The sequence below is a fragment of the Miscanthus floridulus genome, chromosome 4 (genome assembly GCF_019320115.1).
Source record: "Miscanthus floridulus cultivar M001 chromosome 4, ASM1932011v1, whole genome shotgun sequence".
Lineage (NCBI taxonomy): Eukaryota > Viridiplantae > Streptophyta > Magnoliopsida > Poales > Poaceae > Miscanthus > Miscanthus floridulus.
In genome coordinates, this window is record NC_089583.1 from 19,762,854 (window position 1) to 19,787,406 (window position 24,553).

Consider the following 24,553-nt stretch of genomic DNA (forward strand, 5'->3'; position numbering starts at 1 on the left):
CCTATGGAGCGCCCAGGTACTATCTGCTCTTCGTGGTGCGCAGATAGCGCACTATCTCGAGCTCGACATTGTGGTGCCGGCGAAGCAGATCCCCAAGGCGTCCGACAAGCTGACTAGCTCATCCCCAACCCTGAGTATGAAACTTGGGTTGCGAAGGACCGGCAGATCGTTAACTATCTGCTCTCCAATATCTCCAAGGAGATCCAGGTGCAAGTCTCCAATTGCGCCACATCGGCCGAGATCTGGAAAGTGATCTCAGAGATGATGGCTTCCCAGTCTCGAGGCCGTATCATCAACACGCGCATGGCGTTGGCCACAGCGCAGAAGGGCTCATCTACAATCGCCGACTACTTCAACAAGATGAAATCTTTTGCTGACGACATGGCGGCCGCCGACAAACATCTTGAAGATGAAGAGATCATCACCTATGTACTAGCCGGACTTGACATGGATTTTAATCCAATTGTCTCGGTTTTCACAGCGCGCATGGAGCCGCTATCTTTGGGCGAGCTCTACACCCAGCTAGTGAGCTAGGAACAGCGGATGGATCTCCTGCACGGTGGATCCGGTTCATCCGCTAACACGGCTACACGTGGAGGCCATGGCGGTTTCAACCACGGCGGTGGTGGCCGAGGACGCGGGCGCAGGCGCAACCATGGCAACAACAACAACATCGGGCGCCCCCGACAGAACTACAACGGCGATAAACCCATCTGCCAGCTCTGTGGCAAGGAGGACCACACCAGACTCCGCTGCTTCAAGCGTTTTGACACTTCCTTCACCGGCCCACCAGAGCAATCCCGATCTACCTCCTCTACGTCATATGGGATTGACACCAACTGGTACACCATCACTGGTGCTACTGACCACATCATGGGAGAGCTGGAGAAGCTCACCATGAGGGACAAGTACCATGGAAACAACAAGGTTCATGCTGCTAATGGCGTAGGTTGGAGAATCAATCAAATTGGTCAAAGTTTTGTTCGTACCCCAAATCAAAATCTCATCCTAAATAATGTTCTTTATGTTCCTAAAGCTAACAAAAGCCTTGCATCTGTTCATCGTCTTACATCCGATAACCATGCTTTTATGGAATATCATCCCAACTATTTTTTGATTAAGGACCAAGCAACGAAGAAAACCATCCTTAGAGGGGAATGTGAAGGCGGTCTCTACCCGTTAAAGTCTAGGCCGTCATCGAATAAAGGGGTGTTTGGTGTTGTCAAGTCCCCTTTGTCCAGGTGGCATAGTCGTCTCGGCCACCCTTCTTTTGCAGTCGTTCAGCAAGTCCTTAGCAAAAATAGTATTCCCTTTGTTGCCGATTTGAATAAAGAAACTGTTTACGATGGTTGCCAAAAGGGCAAAAGTTATCAACTACCCTATCCTAGATCCACGAGTATCTCATTGAATCCCTTAGAACTTGTGTTTTCTGATGTATGGGGTCCTGCGCCCACTTCTGTTGACAAAAACAGTTATTACGTTAGCTTCATTGATGATTTCAGCAAGTTTACATGGATTTATTTGCTTCGTCATAAATCTGAAGTTTTTCAAAAATTTCATGAATTCCAAGCTATGGTTGAACGCCAATTTGATAGAAAAATTCTTGCTATGCAAACTGATTGGGGAGGGAAATATCAAAAGTTGAATGCCTTCTTTCAGCGCATTGGCATCTCGCATCATGTCTCATGCCCTTATGCACATCAACAAAATGGCTCCACTGAATGCAAACATCGCCATATTGTTGAAGTAGGTCTCTCGCTTTTAGCCCATGCTTCTATGCCCTTAAAATTTTGGGATGAAGCTTTCATCACTGCCACCTATCTTATTAATCATCTCCCTAGTAAAATTATCAATAACCAAACTCCTCTTGAACGCTTGTTTCATCAAACACCAGACTACTCCTCTCTTCGTACTTTTGGCTGCTCATGCTGGCCGAATCTACGGCCTTATAACGCTCGTAAGTTGCAATTCCGCTCCAAACGCTGTGTCTTCCTAGGATACAGTAACATACACAAGGGGTTCAAGTGTCTAGATGTCAATGAAGGGCGTGTCTATATTTCCCGAGACGTGGTCTTCGATGAACTCGTCTTCCCCTTCGCCGAACTCCACCCAAACACCGGTGTTCGATTACGATATAAAATTCTCCTCCTTCCTCCAACTTTGACAAATCCTTCACATGATTTTGGGGATGACAATTCTTCAGATCATTTTAATAATGATTCCCTACATACTAACCCTATATCTAAGTGTGCAGCACATGAAAAAAATTCGGCGTCAAATGAACTAAATCTGGCTAGAAATAGGCGTCATTTCATGCTCCCCGAACAATTTCCCGTTTTGGCAGGAACAGGCGGCGATCCCCAGGCTGATTCACCTGCACCTTCCACTGCGGAGCCGACAGGATCGGTCTTGGATCCGACGGCATCAGCTCCTGCGCTCGTGATGAACGCGTCAGCTCCACCGGCATCCTCTCCGCATGCGCCACCTGTCTCAAACTCGCCTCGCCTGGCTCCGCGGACGGGGGGACATGATATTTCGACCGGTGGTGGAGAATCTCCCTTGGGTCCACTACTCGTCGGATCTTCTGCGCTAGCCACAGATCAACCCACCGGATCTTCGCTCGCTGGATATTCTACGCCAGCCACAGATCAACCCACCGGATCTTCTACATCGCCTGCAGCACCGGCTCTCCAGCGACCCACCACACATCTACAACAAGGTATACGCAAACAAAAAATTTACACTGATGGAACTATTCGATATGGTCAGTTAGCAGCCACCATTGAAGGTCCTATTGATTTACAACATGCCTTAGTCGATAATAATTGGAAGCGTGCTATGGATGTTGAATTTGATGCATTGATCAGGAATAAAACTTGGCATCTAGTTCCACCTCAAAAAGGTAAAAATATGATAGATTGCAAGTGGGTCTATAAAATCAAAAGAAGATTAGATGGGAAAATTGACAGATATAAGGCACGCCTAGTAGCAAAGGGGTTCAAACAACGATATGGCATTGATTATGAGGATACTTTTAGTCTGTTGTGAAAGCAGCCACAATTCGTCTTGTGCTCTCTCTAGCTATGTCTAAGGATTGGTGTTTGAGGCAACTCGATATTCAGAATGCTTTCTTGCATGGTTTCCTTGAAGAAGAGGTATACATGAAACAACCGCCAGGTTATGAAGATAAGACCAAACCACATCACTTATGCAAACTTGACAGATCCATGTATGGTTTAAAACAAGCACCACGGGCCTGGTATTCTAGGTTGTGTGGTAAACTTCAGAATCTAGGCTTTGTTCCCTCCAAAGCTGACACATCATTATTCTTTTATCGGAAAGGAAATCATGTCATCTTTATGCTTGTATATGTTGATGATATAATTGTGGCCAGTTCATCACAGGAAGCAGTGGATGTTCTTCTCTGAGATTTAGAGAAGGACTTTGCAATCAAAGATCTCGGGAACCTTCACTATTTTCTTGGCATATAGGTTTAAAGAAAGAAAGGTAAATTGCTTTTGACACAGGAACGGTATGCTTCTGATATCCTCAAGAGAGTTAATATGCAGCTGTGTAAACCCGTCAAAACACCCCTTAATACTACCGAAAAGCTTTCAGTCACTAGTGGCACTCGGTTAGGAGTGGAGGACTCAACCAGATACAGGAGCATTGTTGGAGCTCTCCAGTATCTCACCCTCACACAACTAGATCTATCTTTTTTGGTCAACAAAGTTTGTCAATTCCTTCACTCGCCGACGACCGTTCATTGGGAAGATGTGAAGAGAATATTGAGATATGTACAAGGAACAATCGGCCTAGGGTTAAAAATTAGAAAATCTAACTCTATGCTTGTAAGTGCTTTTTCAGATGCTGATTGGGCCGGTTTCCCTGATGACAGACGATCTACAAGCGGCTTTGCTGTATTCCTAGGTTGAAACCTAGTGTCACGGTGCACAAGAAAACAACCTACGGTTTCAAGATCAAGTACAGAAGCTGAATACAAGTCTTTGGCCAACGCTACTGCAGAGGTAATGTGGGTATAAAAATTACTTGATGAGTTAGGTATTCCACATCCTTTGGCAGCATGTTTATGGTGTGGTAATTTTGGTGCAAAGTACCTATCGGCTAACCCTGTATTTCATGCACGCACCAAGCATATAGAGATCGATTTTCATTTTGTACGCAAACAAGTTGCAGCAAAGCGCCTAGACATCAGATTCATCAGCACTACGAATCAGATCGCCGATGGCTTCACTAAGCCTCTTCCAGAGAAGCAAATGGTCATGTTCAGAGACAATCTCAACCTCAATGATAAGTTGTGATTGAGGGGGGATGTTAAGAATATCCAATAGGATCACATGACCGCAATATCTGGTTGATTGATATCTCCTAAAGATTGGTTGTGCGCTCAGGCTTGGATTGCGGGTGAAGGCAAGTATCACGGCTTCGGTTAGATATGATAGGTATCTCCTGATTGATGTAATCTTGTGATGTAATCTAAAGTTACCAAAGTAGTTAGCTTCTTCTTATTGTACAAGTTGTACTGCCACGCCAGGGGCTCTTCCTAGCTATATTAACATGAAGCCGTGAGCCTGAAAGGGCATCATGTTCCAACCATTTTCACAAAAACAAATCTCTCGGCAGTTGGCCTCATCAAAGTCTCTCTCTGACTTAGTACCCCAAGTATTATATGGGCTCGATCAACTCGTTGAGAAGAGCCAGCTCTGCCTGACGACCAGCCGGAACTATTCCCTGCACCACAGAAAAACATTAGTTTACAGTAACAACATTTGTAGGATTGCATAATTGCATTACAACAGTATTTACTCACCACCCTACTAAACAATTAATAAGGGCAAAATAGTCCTGGCTTATTATGCGTTGTTCAGGCAGTTAATTAGTTCGTCTAGTGTTGGTGTTCCAGTGCTTTGCCGGCAAGGTGAGGTTCAGAAAATCTTTTAGGCCACGTTCGTTTGAAGGGGAATGATTGCCAGGAAATAATCCAGGCTAGATTCATTATGTAATTTGAATAAGCTTCAGTCAACAGGAATGGTTCCTGGCCGGATTCAGTTGAACCAAACGTGCCCTTAGGCCTCGTTCGTTTGCTTGGGTTCCGTTCCTGTCCCTGAAACTTTCCAGGCCCGGATACAGTGGATCTAGGTGTGTCACTCGTTCCAGGCCTAGATACACAACCAGGAATTAATTGTCACAGAGCTGGTGCAACTGCCGTTCGTTTCAGCCAGGAATGATTACATGGTTCCGTTCATGTTTAGCTGCCCTTTACAGCCACTGCTACTATAGGTTGTGGCTGGTTTTCTCTAAGCATTCCCTATAGATTAAAAGCAGCATTGTGGTTATAAAGAGCAACTCAATAGACACAATAATTACAACTTGACGTAAACACTTGTTTGACAGCAAATCAAGGTCACTTGTTTGGCAGCAACTTGATAGTATACATTAGTAGCTTGTTTGACAACAACTTGATAGATAAACATTTATCTACATACATGAAAAAGCAAGGGACTAAAATGATGGAGAAGTAGCACAAGTAGCAAACAAAAATAGAGTCTTGATCCAGCTTTCAGTTTTTCAGTCTAGATCAAGACAAATAGAGTTTGAACTGGCAGAAGCAAAAATCTCTTATAGAAGTTACAAGCACTCTATGTGAAGACCATAGACCTTAGACCTCCTGCATACTCAAGCCTGGTAGACAATGTAACACCCTAGGTGTTAGCCTTGCATAAATTGACTTGCATTGCATGAGCATGTGCATTGAGCATTCATATATAAGCTTTTATAATTGAAACATGTGATTGAAACATATGCAACATTGCTTGTTATTTCACGTTTCCTTGTATATATGCATATGATCATGAGTGAATACATGTAAATGATGGATGTGAGTCACTAAAACATATTAGCTACACTTATGATGACTAGTGGAACAATGTTCGTGAAGATCATTTTGTCTAATCAAGTACTTAAGTGATGCTATGTGTGTTGAACTGGGAAGCTTTATGTGCAACTAATGTATGAAATAATTGTGTGACCTTACAACTAGCTTAAACATGTTTAGAGTATCATTATGAACAACTTTGGTATTTATGACTAAGGGTAATTTGGTCACTAAGTCCTAGTTCATGTATAAGCCATCTTTTGAATCCAGTACTCATGAAATTTGTTGGAGGTTGTCCTAGTACCATATGGATGCTAAGAAAAATATAAAATCTGTTGATTGACACTTTTCACTAGGGTTTCCTATTTATGCTATTTTAAGCCTTTATACCTTGTCATTTTTGCATAGGATGTTTTACTTGGTAAAATGGCATGAAACTTTTACAGTAGTCTATTGGTAGCACTAGTAAGCCACTGTAAATTTTTGAGAATTTATGATGCACCTTTAGTATATGTTTATTATTTACCCTAATTATTTAATTAAAATAATAAAGGCATTTAAATAATTAGATTATGATTAAGCATAATGTTTTCTATGGTTCTTATGATGCATAGTAACTGTTGATGTCAATGGTAAGGCTTAGAAGCCATTGATGGTGTACAAATAACTAATTATCGTTTTATCATTTAAATACAAGACTGCATGTATAGTTGTGATTGTGTGGATGATTTCGTATGGATAATGGTCTCGGCTGTAAAACTTGTTAATAACAAAGTTGTAGATAACTTACTAATATATCTTGTGTTAAATTTTCAAAGTCATAGGACTTAGGGTTTTCGAGTTCTAGCTGTTACAAGTTTGCTGTCCGAAAGGTTTACTTCCTGGACAGATTTAATTGAATGAATTGTTTTCCCTATATAACTCTTGAATCACAATAAGAGTATTAAAGGAAAGTTGTAGATAATTTTATAAGCTTTCCAGAAAGTCCAAGATCACCACATTTGGATAAATAGAACTCTTGTTATGAGTAAAACAAGTAGCCGTTGTTTTGTGGTGTAGTAACTGAATTGCTGAAGTGTTTGATTTAGTAATTAAGAAGAGATATGCACATACTTAGTCAAACGTGATACACTTGTTATTACTTTAACACCATGTTGTTAAGAATGCTTATAGGAATCCATTCATCATGTATCACCATACTATACTTGTCAACATGAATGCATTCGCAATATCTTATGTCATACTCATGCATCTAGGATCGACAGAGGAGATAACGTTGCTGGAGTTCAACGAAGGAGAGGAAGGGGACCAGCAAGAGATTCCTCAAGCCGCAGCTCCTGAAGGCGAGGAGCAGACCTCAGAAGAGCTTCCGGAGTGCCCTGACCACCGCCCTACTTCCTTTCTGAAAGGCAAGCTCCGGAGCATTCTAAGTCTCCTAGTATTTTACAAAATATTACTCAAGTCCTTATGATTGATGCATTAGGTTATAAGAGTTGCTTCTATCCCGCCATGGATGAGGAGTAAGCCTTGGGCAGGCTTCTTATTTAATCCTTCTATATGCTTTTGTGGATTGTGATCGTATGTTGGCACTGTATCAAACTATGTTGGCAAATGCTATTTTCAAACTTATTTTGCTTTCGCTTTTATCTATCAAACTTGGTTTGTAATAACTTTATTTCATACTCTGATGATGGAAATGTATCTGTGAACTTTACGTAATATGTGACATGTATGTTGAATCATGTACGATCTTGGTTGTTGTAAATCGTCTATCGAGACCCGCCGTGGTACTTGACGGACTACTGGGTTTATATGGGTTTAAGTATGACAGTGCGACCGCTTGCAGGCTGCCATTGTACTTGTACTCTTATAAATTGGTCGGTTCTGCGACAGACAAAAAGTTAAACATCAGTTCTAGGAACAGTGACAAATCTGGAAAATGATACTATGCAATGATACTACTAGACAGTAAGGAAACAATAAGAATGCCCAGGTTAATATATCTTTAGTTCTTTACCATCAGTTATGCATTGCTAGATGCAGAATAATGAGCAGCGCATGAAACCAAAAACCAAGTTCTTAGTCTCAGTTGCTAGAATGCACATGGCCATCTATTGCCAAGAAATTTGAACCCACACTGTGTGCTAATAAGGCCTGGCATGGATTAACAATGAACATGAAGCATGGATTAACCCACACTCTGTGCTAATAAAACATTCAACAGAAGGACAAAGAACATTCCATTGTTTCATATTTGAGGTACCAGGAACTAGGGTACGGAACGTTACCAGTAGTAACAGAAGGACAACCGAAGTAGTTGCATTTTTTATACTAAAAAACAAGATAATGCATTAGTACTCCCTCCATACTAAGAAATGAAATCGTTTTGGACAGCGACACGGTTTTCAAAGCATAACCTTGACTACTTATTTTTATAAATATATTTATCAAAAAGTGATATATGTAATTTTTTGTGAAAGTATTTTTAAGACAAATCTATACATATGGTTTTTACATTTCCAAACTCAACAACTTAAAAGTTATTCATGATTTATATTCCCAATATTTAACCCAAGTCTTGTCTAAAACGACTTCATTTTTTAGCATGGAGGGAGTATTTTGTTTCGACAAGGAGACATCATCTAGGCGAGCATATGGTCAAACCAAGAGATGATGCAAAGTGTTGTTTCCAGAAGACACTCCTGCATGTGTATATGCCTGAATCAGTGGCGGACCCAGAAAATATTTTAGGGGGGGCTGAACAACACTATTGTTCGATCTTAAGTCTCAGCCCCCTTACACTATAGAACTTTGCCTAAAAATTCATGGGGGCTCCATAGAGGATTCCACTGCTGCGATATGGGTAGGGGGGCTTGAGCCCCCCCCCCCCCCCCCCGCCCCACCGCTGTGTCCGCCCCTGGCCTGAATATAATCTTGATGATGCACTGCACCAACAAAACCACCTTAGAACATGGCTATCAACCGGTAAAGCTAGCTAGATGGATCACTCCAATAGGAGTAGTGCACAATCAATGCACCCCCATAATTGAGGAAATCAAATTTAGTAGCAGCTCACACTTGTCCCTCTGCTCTCTATTTTTCCCCAAAATTAGATGAAGCATCCAAGCTACAGCAGTTCAGAAGCTAGCAGCTACAACACTACGAGTTCAGATCCGGTCGACCGACCCATGATTCCATCCCTCCCAGGAGCAGCCCACACAAATTAAAGCCCCATCTCCGAGCATCCTCACCGGCAGCAGGAGCTCGCCCGACTAGCTGTGCCATCGTTGTTCCACCAACGTGCACCTCAAGTCAAGAATAAGAAACACGAGGACCCGAGAGGGGAAGGAAGAGGGGGGCGGCGCCTTACTGGTGAGAAGGCGGCGGAGAGGGTGAACGTTGGATGGGAGATGGTCGCCGTCGGTGCTGTGCCGCGCCGTCGCCTCTTTGCGGCGCCAACTGCGCCGTCGCCTCGCCCCTAGCCGTCGCCTCGCGGGGACTCCAGGCTTCGAATCCGACACAAATGAACGAGGCCAGCAAGATACGAAGCAGCAGCAGCATACGGTACTTTGGTCCAGTTGGCATGGTTGGGCATGTAGCTGGCGTGCAGAGCTCCATTAGTGTGCCGTACGGAATGTTTCACTTGGCTGAAGAAAATCCACGGATACCATAATAGAAGCACAAGTTGAACGGATCAACAATAACTAGAGAGCAAGGTTGAATAGACTAAACCTGAATTTCCTATCAGCAAGGACTAATTTTCACGTACCCTTAATAAGAGAATTAACAAGATCTACAAATTTAGCCCAAGGATCGTAGATACGATTTTACCACTTGTTTGGAGAAGTGAGGTGAATGTATTTCACAGGATTTCTTATCCCGGCCTTCACAGCAAGGAGATCTAGCCGAGAAAAAAAAACTAAAAATCCCCATTCATGATCGTCTCTATAATGGGAGAAACATGTGAAGCTACTCAATTGAGATTTTAGCCACAAACTTTAGCTAAATTGATGTCATAAGTTTCCAAAACACCATGCCCTCTCTACGTCACAAACCATGAAACCCTAGCAATAACTATGTAATACCCTAGTTATTCAATTAACTATAGGATACCAAACATATCATAATAATATGGTACTAACAAACAGAACTACTGAAATTTAAATAGAAATTTTCCCTATAAACCGAATGTTCAAAACAAGCGATTACTACTACAGATTGGCCTATCACCAACGCCTCTATCACCGCCGATATCATTAAAACTGTTAGCGATAGTTATCACTAACGGTTCGTAAGAACATCCGGGTGGATAACTATCACCGCCACTTCGTCTTACCAACCGGCGGTGATAGTCCATCATCACAGCCGGTTTGCACCACCAACCAATGGTGATGATGTGCTCCTCATCGTTGCCGCCTCGCATATGAACCGGCGGTGAAGACGTTTTCACCGCCAGCTTGTTGTATGATACGTCGGTGATAACCATGCTGTAGCATAATAAAATTCATACCTTTTTTAAATAAAGTCAGATGAAAAATAAACTTTATATCAAAGTTATAGATCTTGACGGGATCAATAATAACTTTGTAGTTGATGACTTTTTCATTTGAAATCATTTACAGTCCCAAAATTATGTTTGAAGTGCTCAAATTTTGAAATTCAATTTTTTGAAATGTACAAACGACCTTAGATGAAAAAAATGACCAACACCAAGATCTACAACTTTATAGTTGACAACTATTTCATTACAAATCATTTATAGTCTCAAATTTGTATCTGAAGTTTTAAAAATTAAAAAAACCAAAATTTTAAACAACTTTGGATGAAAAATCGACCAAAACCAAAGTTGTATATATCGATGTGAATAACAACTTTGTAGTTGATGAGTTTTTCATTTGAAATTATTTAAGGTCCCAAAAGTCTTGCTGAAGTTTTGATGTTTTGAAATTCAAATTTGTCAAACGACCTCAGATGGCGAAACAACCAAATCAAAGTTGTAGATCTCGATTAGAACAATAAATTTGTAGTTTATGACTTTTTCATCTGAAGCCATTTAAGGTCCTAAATATTCATTTTAAATCCTAAAAAGGGAATACTAGGGGAATGGATATGGTGTATAGACACAAGTGACTTAGGGGTGAGGTGGTTAGAGGAGCTACGCGCGATGATATAAATGTCTCAGGTTCGAATCACAGCACTGGCGACACGCGACTGTGGAGCTAGAGTAGCTTCTCGGAACCATGAAGTTAGAGCTAGTGTGGGGGGGCTTTTGGGATTGAAACTAAGTTTTTTGCTATTTTTTTGTCTGATTTTGGGATTTTTGAAAATTCAACTCATCGCTGGCTGGTACGAACCGACTGTGATAAACTATTATCATCGTCGGTTGCAAAGCTGACTGTAATGAGAATGTCATCTCCAACGACCACTCACTGCCGAGGATTTTTGAAAATTCAACTCACCGCTGGCTAGGACGAACCGACTATGATAAGCTATTATCGTCATCGGTTGCAAAGCTGACTGTAATGAGAATGTCATCACCAACGACCACTCACTGCCGAGACCGAAAAGCGTTTGTGATGGGCTTTACGAACCACTTGTGATAGGTCTAAATGTAGTAGTGAATTCATAGGATAATATAATTAGATTGGAACTTAAGCATCACAATTCATAACAAGAACCAAAATATTTCAACCAAACCCTTTATAAGACCGTCTCCACTAAACCCAAGTTAAAGCAACCAAGTTTTAGTGAATGTGTGGTTAAGATGAAGGTTATATTCCCACTTCCCATGAATATTGTGGACTATTGATACCTAAAAAATCAAATAAACATATGGGGAATAAAACACTCACCAAGTACAACTTGGAACCGAAAGAACAAATTCAACACATGAATGATGAACAAGTGGAACATCAGTGAATTAGTAGTTTTCGTCTGAAATGGACAATACTTAAATACGTCTTTAGTATTTACTGGTAAAGTGGAGCAAGAGCTAAATTGGACATTCAGATCCTCTACAACAGGAATTGTATGTAAAGCAAATCGAAACTTTAATCATAGAAATGGGAACTAGATTATGAATCGTGATGAAGAACATAGCGTAAGAAACAACTAAATCAACTAAAAACTCAAACAGTAGACTAGCAAAGCCAACACACAGGTTTATCATGCACTTGCCTTAACCTTGACAAGAATCCGCCACCTGGCCTTCGGCACCATCACTTCCCAAACCTGCACAGTGGAACCTACACTTAGAACTAGTTTATGATAACAACAAGTCCATAACACGAAAACTTAAACCAATAATCACTCAAATTCTACATAGCTAATTGTCACTTTTTTTAGAAAACTTGAATAGATTTCTAAGTTGCATATTGTTCCAACTGTTTGAGTGTGTGTAGCAGATCTGATCTAACTTGACCTAAAAGACTAGCCTGATAAATGAGGGTTGCCGCCATCTTATACATTGTACTTTTCCACCATCAATTTCTGATGTTGGCCTAAATCTAATAATCCCCATCACGCATTGAGCCCAACTCTTCGTATCACACAAACGTTCTATAGGCCTAGAATCCAACACTCTATGTCACACACAACTCATGTGAACCTTCGAGACGTCAACGAGCTCACTCGTCACCCTATGCCCCTTGAGACTTTCTAGATTTTTTAACTATAGGCTTTGATACCACTTGTTAGAGTGTGTAGTAGATCCGACTTAGCTCACTATACTCACGAGCTGGTGTCTTCTTAGGTCTAGGTTCATCGGAGCCCACAACATACCAAGTTCTCAAGCCTAACTCATCAACCCACCGTCACTTTATATGTTGTCCTCCTTCACTGTCAATTTCTGATGTGAGACTAAACATAACACTAACCATATCTTTTAAACTGCTTAACTAATTGTAGCAAATAGATACATGCCGAGCATCCACAGAAAAATTCCAACACATTTCCTTGAGGTGAATATGACGAATTCTTGCTCTAGGTTGGTTGAAAACAGATAACTAAATTCCCGCACAAAGAAAACCTTAAGGGACAGCAGCACTGTTTCGACGATTACTCATGAACCACTTATCGGATTTGAGTGAAACGAGTGTCCTTGGAAAGATAAAAACAAGTGCCACAACTTTTGCTTTAGGAAAAGATTGAAATTCTGTACAGTTTATACCTAGAAATTAAAATAAACTTGCTGCCAACAAATTGGTCTACCGAACTCGAATTTCGACCCAGAATTGAACCATCAAAATCCACTACAAGCATCGAGGGACTAATTAGAAATTACCCTTGCAGTGAAGACCTCCAATTTTAAAACAATTTGGTGAAATTTCCAGACTGTAGTTTTTCCCCTTCTTTCTTCTTTTACTCCCGTCTTTCTTTGCTAGCTTTCCTCTGCTCCCCTGCTGCCCAGCCCAGCAATCACGCGTGGAGCAGACCGTTAATCCCCCTACTGCATTTGGCAGCAGCTAATGCTCAGCATAAGCACACAGAAGCACCATCAACAGAAAACTGCAGCACGCAGTAGAGGGAACTCAGGTGGCTGCGTGGCTGGCTGCGTATCGCTGGAAATGTCCAGATTACAAGGAGGGCAGCCACTGCACGGGGATCTAAACAGGCAGCGGCAGAGCATGAGTCGATGTCAAGCAAGGATGACGGCACGAGATATGGTGTCGGCACTTTTTTATTATTCCGAGTTAGATTGGAAAAGGCAACTCTAAGCAAAATGTAACGGTCCAAAATTATTCAATTCGCTATGGACTCAGCCCAATTAAGGAATGAGACGTATCCATAATTAAACGGAACCGCTTTTACGAGCTCTACACAACGGTGATCTTTGACGGTCCATATGGCATATACAATCAAAAGATCATTTTTCCTCTCTTTAGTAGGCCCGGTCAATATTATATTTATTAAAAAGATCATGGCATTACAATGGAAAATTCAGGAAGAAGAAGATATAGTCTGGTCCATTTCCATAGATGGTTGATCTAGCCAACCATACGTGGAGATCTAATTCCAGTGGCGATCAGCTTAGACATAGTGGAAATATGTGCATTTTCACATGCGGCCTACTTAAGCTGCCGGTAGAGATGACTCGATTTTCATTAGCAATTCTTGGTTCTAGACCCATATAACTTTCCACACAAAAGTGATCCATTGTCGACCGCTAGTGGAAAAAGTGGGTGCCTATAAAGATGATTTTTTAGCCGTGTTTGCATTTTTAATGGTTTCCATGTGGTTGTCCATTTCTGTTTGTGGACATGGACGTCTTTCACTTATGTTAGGTAGTAGATTAAAGGCTCGTTTGGAGCCGGTGTGACCGGGTTCCAGCTCCTTTACTATAGCATACTGTAGTGTTACCGGTGAAGCTATCTGCATCTAGCTCCACTCTCTCCTCCATTCTCTAGTTCATTTTTAGGCTGTAGGAGGTGGTGTGAACTTTTTGCTACAGTTTGAAGCAGTGCCATTTATATTATATTTCTTCTGGTGGCTTCTACTACTGCCTTTCTCTCTTCCTGTTAACCGTGATTGACACTCTCTTTAAATTCTTAGTGCCTGTTTAGGTTATTTGTTGCTGCCTTTTATTTTGTTCCTTTATAGTATATTGTGTAATTTAGAAGAAAAATAGATTTGGGTATATTATTTGCTGCTATCTTTGAATTGTGTTTGAGAGATGCTCTGCGTGCTTGCCACACGGTACTATTTGCTGCTATCTATCCACTTAGTGAAGTACTCCAGCTGTGGTATATAGGGGTCGCCAATCTCTTGCTTCCAACCAATTATGATCGCCTCCTGGCTGACAGTTACTTCACAGCTTGCACTTTACAATGTGCTTGTGCAGGAACCCGTGCGTGCTGCAATTGTAGTAATTTTTATGCGATATGTAGGAAAAAAAGTCAGGATTCTCACATTTAAAAAGTCGCATCTTTCGCTGCTTATTGGTTTCAAAAGCGATCACGCACTTCCTAATTTTGATGTGCTGTGCACAATGATCCTAAGATAATATAATTTATTTTTCCACTCCATGTTGTGACTGTCGTAGTCTTTAATTTGGTGTGGTGGTGGAGTATAGTGCTGTACACGCCCACTATATATGGTCCAAATCCTGATGACCACAATTCCAAAGAAAATTTATCTCAAATATGTATGTTGAATTGATTCTTTTTACAATTTTTGATTTCCTGAGATTTAGTCATTCATACCTAAACTGATGTTACCTCTATTACTGTTTCATTACTAAGCATCTAATTTATTTCTTGTTTATTAACGCACTTCTCCTATATTTCATGTGCCTAAATTTTAAAATGATTTCAGACAACACTCGTGTACCTCTAACTAGTACAAGTAAATTATTACTTTTGTGATTTGTTATTTGTCTTTGTGTCATAACTTATTAAATTTTGTCATTGTCTTCTTATAGAAAATAATTGTAAATTGTTAAATTGTCTTTGCGCCAATGCAAATCAGATTTTGTTGGGTTTGTGGTTTTGTGTAACGGGTTTTTTATTCTCAGTTTCGAAAATTGCATATTGCGTTTACACAAATTGCAATAAAAGAAATATGCAATTTTAATATAAAATATATGTAATAACCGTCGCCCGAAAGGAAACTAAAATTCAGGCACCTGAATTTTAGCAAATCCTTTATTAACGGCTGTAGAATTATTATCACTAGGTCTTAAAAGGCACTAGGAACTTTTGTTGGTCTTGAAATCGATCACGAGCTGCGTGTTGGAATGTTAAAGGGGCTTCCTGGCCACCAAAGCATTGGATATAAGTGGGAGACACTCTTTTCTTTTGCTAATCCATAGTGAAGAGCTAAGCCCTCAATTCGTCCTCATAAAGTAGTGATGGTCTATTCTTGCTATTGCTCATCGGCGTTATTCATGCACATACCAGCCAGTCATGTTGTTGACAGCTTTGTCCACTCTTCTTGCTAGGGCAATAATGGTAACTAACGATACTGATTTAGCTGTTAAATTGGCTTTTCAAGGGTCTCACTAAGCCTCTATTGTCATCCTGAACCACTGCTACGTATTTCAACCATAGAGGATTGTGCAGGTGCAGCCAGCACGCCAATGACATTACATGGAGCTGCCAGGATCGGAGAGCCTCTCCATGGATGCATGGCTCTCACTGCTCACCTCGGTAACATCAAGCATCTCTTCTCATTTTGTCCTCATCCTCGCCAACGCCAACCTAACCGTAGGTACATAAGATATATAGTTAGAAACCATATCCTACAGACACACGAGATTCAGATGTCTCTAATTAGGAAAGCAATCCATAATGCGATCAGGGCAGCACCAACCTTGTAATCTTATACTCCCCGGCTATATAAGACAGATAGGGAGCCACAGGTTGAAATTCTTAACATATATGAAGGACCGAGAGAGGCAACCAGAGAGGTGAATGCGAGTTAATCAAATTTTTTCCAAAGTGACTGTTGTCCTAAACAACCCTCCAAAACACCAAATCTCACAAGTGAGATGCCCTCTGCATATCCTCCGGGATGTCCAAAGAACACAGCGTGACACGTACTCACCAGTGCAAGAGCACGACCAAACCTCTCTGAAACCCAAAAATCGAGTTCTCCACTTCAATCAAAATGAAGCAAGATCCCAATGCAAAATCACCTAAACTAACTAGTGGTTCGATTACTTGACAAACTTCCTGAGCACCTCAGAGAACTCACAGAAGAAGTGGATCGGAAAATGAACACCCATAGCTCAAAAACACCTTAGAGAAGCAAACTTCAAAGGAAAGTCCATCTAGCTAGGTGCCAGGGTCAGCCTGGCCGGGTTGGCTACCCCCAAATGGCAAAGTCAGCCTAGCCTAATTTGGGGTCGGCCTAATCAACTTTGGGGTTGGCCTGGCCGAGTTAGGGTTGGCCTACCCGGGTTGAAAGTTGGCCTAGCGTACCTTTGTCTGGCCAGCAGCCCAGAACTAAACTCCAAAAAGGTGAAATCTATTCAAATGAAGTCTGATTGGGCTCACTTTATTTGTAGAGATGTTCCCAAGGATGTTTAGAAACTATCCCCAAATATCAACTCCAAAAGATAAGGGAACCCCATAGATCGAGATTCTCCCAAACTGACTAAACGAGTTTGTAGACATGTTCCTCTAAGGTCATTGCATGTTTAGCCACCCCAATCAATCTCAAATCTAAAAAAAATCACCTAAAATGCAAGAGAAGGGGGGTTCAGGAGAGGAAAAACCGAAACTCAACGAGAACTCAACAAGAACTCTGATCTTGAGCCACAAATTTCAAAGGATAACTTGCTTTATTTCAAGCACAAATAAGATCTGGTTCTTACACAAGACAAATTATAAAGCAAAGTAATCACTCTCTACACTGCGTATCTCAACAGTAGACTTGGAAAACTTAGATGGGAAAACCAGAGACTAGGAAATCTAACAACTGAAGAGATGGTTGGTTGGGGCATCCTCCTATCTTATTTATATAGGCCTATTACGCATTTCCAACATGCCCTTGGACATTTAGGCTAAACCACTTAATCCAGGGGCAAAATGGTCCATCTTGAGATTGGTGCATCTGACGGCCACGAACTCTTCACAACTTTGCTTCGTCTCGACGCAAGCTTCACGATAATGTCACATGCCGCCTTCTGTTCCCGTCGGAACTCCAACCGGGTTTTGAGGCCCAAACTAGAAAACCGTCTGCTAGTGGTTTTGAGGTCCAAACCACCAAACTCACTGGAGAAGCGTATCCGCTACACCTCCTACACGATCTTGGCAAGTGTCACTATCATCCTCGACCGCCCGATCACCAAGTCCTCTTGCACTCCCTGCTTGACTTGATCTACCGACATCTTGACTTGGTCAACACGGTCTACTCCTACACATGTGCACTTGCTTGTCCATGTCCCCAAGTGTCAGCCACCAACAGTCAGTCTTTCGGACACCTTGGTCCTACAGTCCAAGCCTCACGTACGTCCTTCCGCTCTTAGTCCGTCGAAACGACACGTCTCTACTTGATCTTCTCTATGGTCGTCGACCATCTCTGTGCTCCACACCTGCACACCAACATAACCAAGAGACATGTTGCACACACACTCACGCTAAGGTTAGTCTCAAACTCAATCGAAGCCTTATCATCTCCTGGCAATCGCTCATCACAACTCAACGCACATGGGCACATATCAACCATATGTTCGCAATATATCATCAACTTGTTGCATATTTTTCACAAGCAATACAATCCACGAACATAAAACGTAGGGTATTATCTGCTCGAACATATATAAGCACCGTATTTCACTACTGCACAAAAGCTCTGTAGGGGCGGCTACAAACCATTTGTAGGGGCGGTTTCTCCGGCCGCCCCAACGTAGGCGATCCTATACAAATCAATGATTTGTGTAGTAGTGTTTGTGCTACCATCTAATTAATTCTTCGTCATACCGCCGTAATGCGCCGCCGTCCCATAATTTATGGCTGGCGACAAAAACAACGATAGCATTAATTCTATACGTACGTAGCTTGGATAAATAGAACCTGAATTTTTTTACATTTGTAAAAGACAGTATTTGTGGACCAGTTGAAAGTACTGCTAGTTCAATAGCAACAGATCAGTCATCGCGAAAAAATATCTATTTGTGGACCAGAGCGGGTCACAGTGGAGCATGGAGCACCTATATATAAACCCATGCGGCCGCGTAGAATTAGGCATCAAATAATAATCCAGGTCTGCTTATTCTCGATCTCCAAACAAAACGAGCATGAAACACCTGGTAGTCATAGCACAAGTGCCCTTCTGGTTCGTCACTACCCTTGCCCTAGCATTTTCCGAACCAGTGCCATTTCACCTCCCGGTGGTGGCCGCTGATGATGCCGCCGCACAACCGATGCCAGCTCCACGACCTGCGGACTGCCCTAGCATGTGCGGCGACGTGCACATCCCCTACCCTTTCGGCATCGGCGGCAACTGCGCCTGGTCGGGCTTAGATGAGTTCACCCTCATCTGCAACCGTAGCTTTAGCCCTCCGAGACCATACCTCGGTGACTTCGAGGTCATGAGCATCGCTCTGGACGCCGGCGAGATGCGCGTCGTCGGCTCCGTGTCGTACATCTGCTACAACTCGTCCACCACCGCCATAGCCAACGGGATCATCGGCTGGACATTCACCTTCGGAGCGCCGTTTCTAGTCTCGCAGAAGCGCAACGCCTTCACGGCCATCGGCTGCCACACGATGGCATATGTGAGTGGCGGGGATGAAGGGAGCTACGGCTACCACACCGGCTGCATCACCTCGTGCCAGAGCTTGCATGCTGCGGCGCAGGACGGCGACGAGTGCACGGGGCTTGGCTGCTGCCAGACGTCCATCCCCGCCAACATCAGTAGGGTAGATGTCTCCTTGAGGCACAGCCGCAAAGAGACAAATCCTGCGTGGAGATACAGCCCCTGCAGCTACGCCTTCGTCGCCGAGAAAAGCTGGTATATATAACATTTCTTTCGAGGCCTGTCTGGATGCATTTTAATCCACACTAATCCATGTGTATTGGGATAGATTATGATAAATAAAATAAATTAACTGTTTTTCATGCTAATACACATGTGGATTGACGTGCAATCAAAGAAAGCGCCTCAGGTGTGTGGCATATGCCTTAGAGCAAGGCTAATAATACAGGTTGTTGGCAGTAAAGTTCTTTGCAGTCCTCTTTCAGTCCACCCATATAATAGTTAGCTCTTGACTATTAATACATGATCCACTTATCTCTTTCACAAAGTTTCTTAGTTCTTATGGCTAAGCCGCTTATCATCTCTCTCCTCTCATCTCTCCACCTCAGCATTTAGCCAGCTTAGATGTTATTATACTTCTCTTATAAACAATGACCATTCTAGTAGTACTATTAAAGTATTAACTGCTAGTACGTCAAAAAAAATTTGAGGTCATAATAATTAAAACTGAGGGACCTGAAGAATCTTTTGCCATACGTTTTTTTCAAAGATTTTACCATACAAAGCACAAGCAAAAAACAAATGTTTTTCTTATGACTTGTATGGATGGTACGTGTTTTAGGTACCACTTCAGACGTAGAGACCTCACTCGTGTTGGGAACAAGAACTTTACTGACCGTATTGGAGACAGAAGCATACCTTTGGTGCTTGACTGGGCCATCAGGAGTAATGGATCCTGCCATATCCAACTGGAGGATGATAATGGCGGAGAGTCAGCAAAACCAGTAGCTCTAGCCTGCGTGAGCGCCAACAGCCACTGTGTAAACGCCACACAGGGTTCTGGGTATCTATGCAGGTGCTCCAAGGGATACAAGGGCAACCCCTACTTCGTTGGTGGATGCACAAGTTAGTTATTTAATCTTTCTGTTGAATCTACTCCTTTTGCATATATGCTAGTGTCTTTCTATATCACAGCTGTGTTTAGTTGGAAGGATAGGAAAGATTAGTGTGAATATATATGTGGTCATTAGAACTAGTAGCCATAAGAGGGCATGCATGTTTGATTGAATTTGCTGTGAGGATCCATTATTTCGTCTTGCACAATGATAGGCCATACTCCAATACATCAACCCATATATCTCTAAATCAAATACCCGTAGAAGCATCATCCTAGAACTCAAATCCTAAATATAACGTAGAGGAGGAAAAAAAGATATGCCTTATTTTCTCAATGGAATTCATTTCATATGTCACATGGTCCTTGATAATTGGCATAATTAACTTGCAAAGGAATGGCTCTAGACATTATTTTCATGGATCTTTTCTCAAACTAACAGTTTCAATATCTGCACCTGTCATGCAGATAGTTAATGAGTGTGAGCTTCGAAAATCAAATCCTGCAAGATATGAAAAATTATATCCTTGTCACAGTGGTAGTACGTGCTATGACACACAGGGTGATTACATGTGCAAATGCAAATTCGGTCTCAAAGGTGATGGTAAAACTAACAAAGGATGTCAGCTCATAATCCCAGAATATGCAGTTGCGATAGTAGGTGAGTAATTAATTCAACAAACTATATATCACCTCTCATGTTCTCAATTGGTATTTGAGTTTAATTCCTAAAGTAATTGGAAATAGTTTTGTTGAAGGAATATCAGAAATGGATGTTAATTTAATGTTTGTTTCTTTATTTTGCATTACTTTATCTTATGGTTACACAATTTTTTATACATGATAATTTACAGAAACCATACATAAAATCCTCACCTTTTTCCAATGCATAATAGAAGAAGCATCAAGATATTTTTCATTTTATTATATGAGGTTGTGTGTGGCCTTTCTTGGATGAGTACAAAGGTTTAGGAATATCATATTTGAGAAATAATACAATGATGAATGCCATTCTTTAATAAGATCAAATTAAAAGGTGAGCCATTAGAAGACATTCTATTATAAGATGCCCTTGATGATATAAACAAATAGTGTAGAGACTGGTCTCTTTAACACCCTTGATTTAAAACCATCTAATTGGCCCTCAAACTTCTACAAAGTTTTATGAAGTCCAATGGGTTAAGCGTCTGATTCAACTATTTGACAGATCATTTGGTGCATATTCACCGGTAAGAATCACATTCACTATATACAATTTGCCAATTAACATTATTCACTTCGATTAAATTATCAACCAAGATATTCACTTTGTTCAAACTAACAGATATACAGTTCTCAAATGATCAAACAAGGAACATGCATTCCAGAATATGATGTTAAACACCACACATGAAACAAATTCAACAATGAATACGGACAGGATTTTCTGTAGTTCACTTCTTAAGGCGGGCAATTCACTTTGTATTTCAACACTCTCCCTGATGTGGAGGCTCCCTTAGCCTCAAATGCAGAATAGCATAGAGCAAAAATTATTTTCAATTGCGCTAGCTAAGATTTGAACTCAAGACCTCTGGCTCTGATACCAAGTTGCATGCACCAACTAGCTCAACCAAAAAGCTTAAGTTGATGGGGGAAGACAAGCAATTCACTTTATATTTTAACACTTGTATTCTCATATTTTTCCATAACTCTTAAAGTCATATGGGTCCTTTGACTTTTCAAGTGGTTCATTCGAAGTATGAATTGAAGTCCATAATTGGACCTAGGGTGAATTTAAAATAAATCGACTGAAAAGTTGAATAACCCATTTGATTACTTCAATAGTCCATGAAGCCACATAAGAATGCAGGAAAATTTTAAGGACTCACAGTGTATTTACTCTAAACAGAATTTCATTCAACCATCTTAAAGGGGCTAGATGATACATTGAAAGGAGAGCAGAGAAACCAGAAAATGTGGAGGACAACACACTAATAAAAGCCTCTTGTTTGTAGTACACTGTCATAATTTTTCTTGGGTGTGGGACACTATTTTTATATCGACAGTCATATAATATTTTCAAAAAAATATAGCAATGACCAACAGCCAAATTCCCAAAAACTATGTGTTCACTGGACAAATTTCCCATATGTATATATTTGGTAAGACAACATGCAAATGAAGCAAATAAGTTGAAAATCACCTTTCTGCCCCAGCTTTCAAATATGATATTTTCATTCATTGGAGAAACTACATACTCACAATATTAATCACCACTTACACGTCCATTCTCCATTAGTATATAGAGTTGAAATTCCTTTGAAAATGAAGGTCATATGTCACCTCACTTGTTTATTTTCACAACTAGCAAGGCTTTAAACATGTCACCTCTCCTATGGTTGTCTATATCTTACAGTTGTCATACATTGTTTTGGGAATCTAAGGTTGTTACACTTTGCACATTTTCTCCATACAGGCATAGATGACATCATAGTTGTATGGAAGAAAACTCATCGAGCATGGATCTTCTACTTTTATGTTTGCAGGAACATTTGTTGCCTCCGTTCTAGCATGCCTTGTGGTTATGGAGATTAAGAGGCGAAAGCAAAAGAAGTTTTTTGATAAAAATGGTGGTGAAATACTAAAGAGCATGGGCATTAACATCTTCACGGAGGGACAACTAAAGAAGATCACAAACCGCTACAGCACACCGATTGGAGAAGGTGCCTTCGGCAAGGTCTTCATGGGGATAATTGACGCCACCCAACGGGTCGCAGTTAAGCGCTCCCATGTGAAAGGCGAGGCACTCCGTCAAGAGGACTTTGTGAATGAGATCACCATCCAGTTCCGGATCAGCCATGCCAACTTGGTGCGCCTTGTCGGGTGCTGCCTAGAGACGAATATCCCCATGCTCGTCTTCGAGTTTGTTCCCAACGGAAGCCTCTACAATGTCCTCCATGGCGCCGGCAAGACTCACATGCTACTGCTACCAGTACGCCTAGACATTGCCCTAGGCTCTGCGCAGGCTCTCGCCTACATGCACTCGCATGGCAGCCACAACCATGTCCATGGGGATGTCAAGTCTGGCAACATTCTCCTGGACGAGAACCTCACACCCAAGGTCTCTGACTTTGGGTCATCCAAGCTCGTCTCAATCGCCATACATGCCAACTGGTCAGTGGCTGGGGACATGAACTACATAGACCCAGTGTACATCAAGACGGGCCGGTTCACAGAGAAGAGTGATGTTTATAGCTTTGGGGTGGTGCTGTTAGAGCTCATCACTCGGAAGACGGCCAAGTATGACGGGTGCAGGAGCCTCCCCATAGACTTCATCATGTCCTGCAAGGACCAAGGCAAAAGAAGAGCCATGTATGATAGAGACATCCTATGCGAAGACGGCGACGACGGTCAATCCTATGTCAACATGGAGTGCCTTGATAGGGTTGGTGAGCTTGCGGTAAGATGCCTCAAGGAAGATGTGGAGGAGAGACCAACAATGGTAGAAGTAGTGGAGGTGCTTAAGCAAGTGAAGTCAATAGCCTGCAGATGCTCATGTTCTCATGCCAGTTATGAAACCTGCACGGTCAAGCTCAACTAGCTATCATTGCTTGCTTGCTTAGTTGTACCACTATCCATCGTTATCATTGTTAAGTTGATTACGTGAATTGTATATGCATGCATGTTATGTTTCGTTAGTCAATGCGGTGTGAATGTACTAATATTTCAGAAAAGAATTATTGCACTAATATTTCAGAACTGTACTATAAGCTTCTCCAAGATACAAGAGTAACAAGACCACTATTAATAATTAGAGGCCCGACCCTTAACAGAGTCTATGGTAATCCTCACAATACATGCTAGAAAGCTAAAGATGAAATCTAGACGAAAGGATCAAAGATGCCCAAGAGGAGTGATGAATTAGGCTAATCTAAAATTCTCATCGAATTTGAACTTCATCCATGTGCCTAACAAGTGTTTTCTATGTCTACCGCACAAATGCTCAATGTAAAGGAACGGTGTCACGGCCCAAAAAACCACCCCAAATAAAACTTTGCAAAAAATTCCTCTTATCCAAGTTGAGCCATCACCCTATTACCTTAAGCCTTGAGCCCAAATGCATCCTAGAACTTTCTTCACCAAAAGACATGGACATTTATGCTCGCTAGCCGTCTCCAAGAACAAATCCTTATCGACCCACCTCTTTGCCTAAACAAGTTACACTAGTGTCATGCTCAATCTCTTTGGCATGATTATTAATCTCCAACTGCAAAACCCCTAACTGTTTCTATGTAACCGACCACCCTCTGCTCCAAAGATATCAAAGACAAGAGCTACTCCAATAGTTGTTACCCAAATCAAAG

At 41.6% G+C, this 24,553-nt stretch overlaps 1 protein-coding gene and 1 non-coding gene across 2 annotated transcripts; both read left to right on the plus strand.

The window, feature by feature from the left end:
- Window positions 1-399: 399 nt before the first annotated feature.
- Window positions 400-536, plus strand: LOC136553110 (small nucleolar RNA Z247). The gene has a single exon (XR_010783018.1). It is a non-coding gene; the product is annotated as a small nucleolar RNA Z247 (small nucleolar RNA).
- An 18,032-nt stretch (window positions 537-18,568) lies between these two features.
- Window positions 18,569-24,205, plus strand: LOC136549505 (wall-associated receptor kinase 2-like). The gene is made up of 4 exons (XM_066540812.1): window positions 18,569-19,351; window positions 19,938-20,221; window positions 20,683-20,871; window positions 22,736-24,205. Exons 1-4 carry the CDS (start codon window positions 18,636-18,638, stop codon window positions 23,788-23,790), a joined length of 2,244 nt encoding a protein of 747 aa, XP_066396909.1. The 5' UTR covers window positions 18,569-18,635; the 3' UTR covers window positions 23,791-24,205.
- The last annotated feature ends 348 nt before the right edge of the window (window positions 24,206-24,553 follow it).

Excerpts from the sequence above, each read along its gene's own strand:
- LOC136549505 (XM_066540812.1), top strand. The coding sequence starts at position 18,636 with ATGAAACACCTGGTAGTCATAGCACAAGTGCCCTTCTGGTTCGTCACT. Across the intron at positions 19,352-19,937 it reads TTCGTCGCCGAGAAAAGCTG|GTACCACTTCAGACGTAGAG; the intron begins GTATATATAACA and ends TACGTGTTTTAG. Across the intron at positions 20,872-22,735 it reads ATATGCAGTTGCGATAGTAG|GAACATTTGTTGCCTCCGTT; the intron begins GTGAGTAATTAA and ends TTATGTTTGCAG.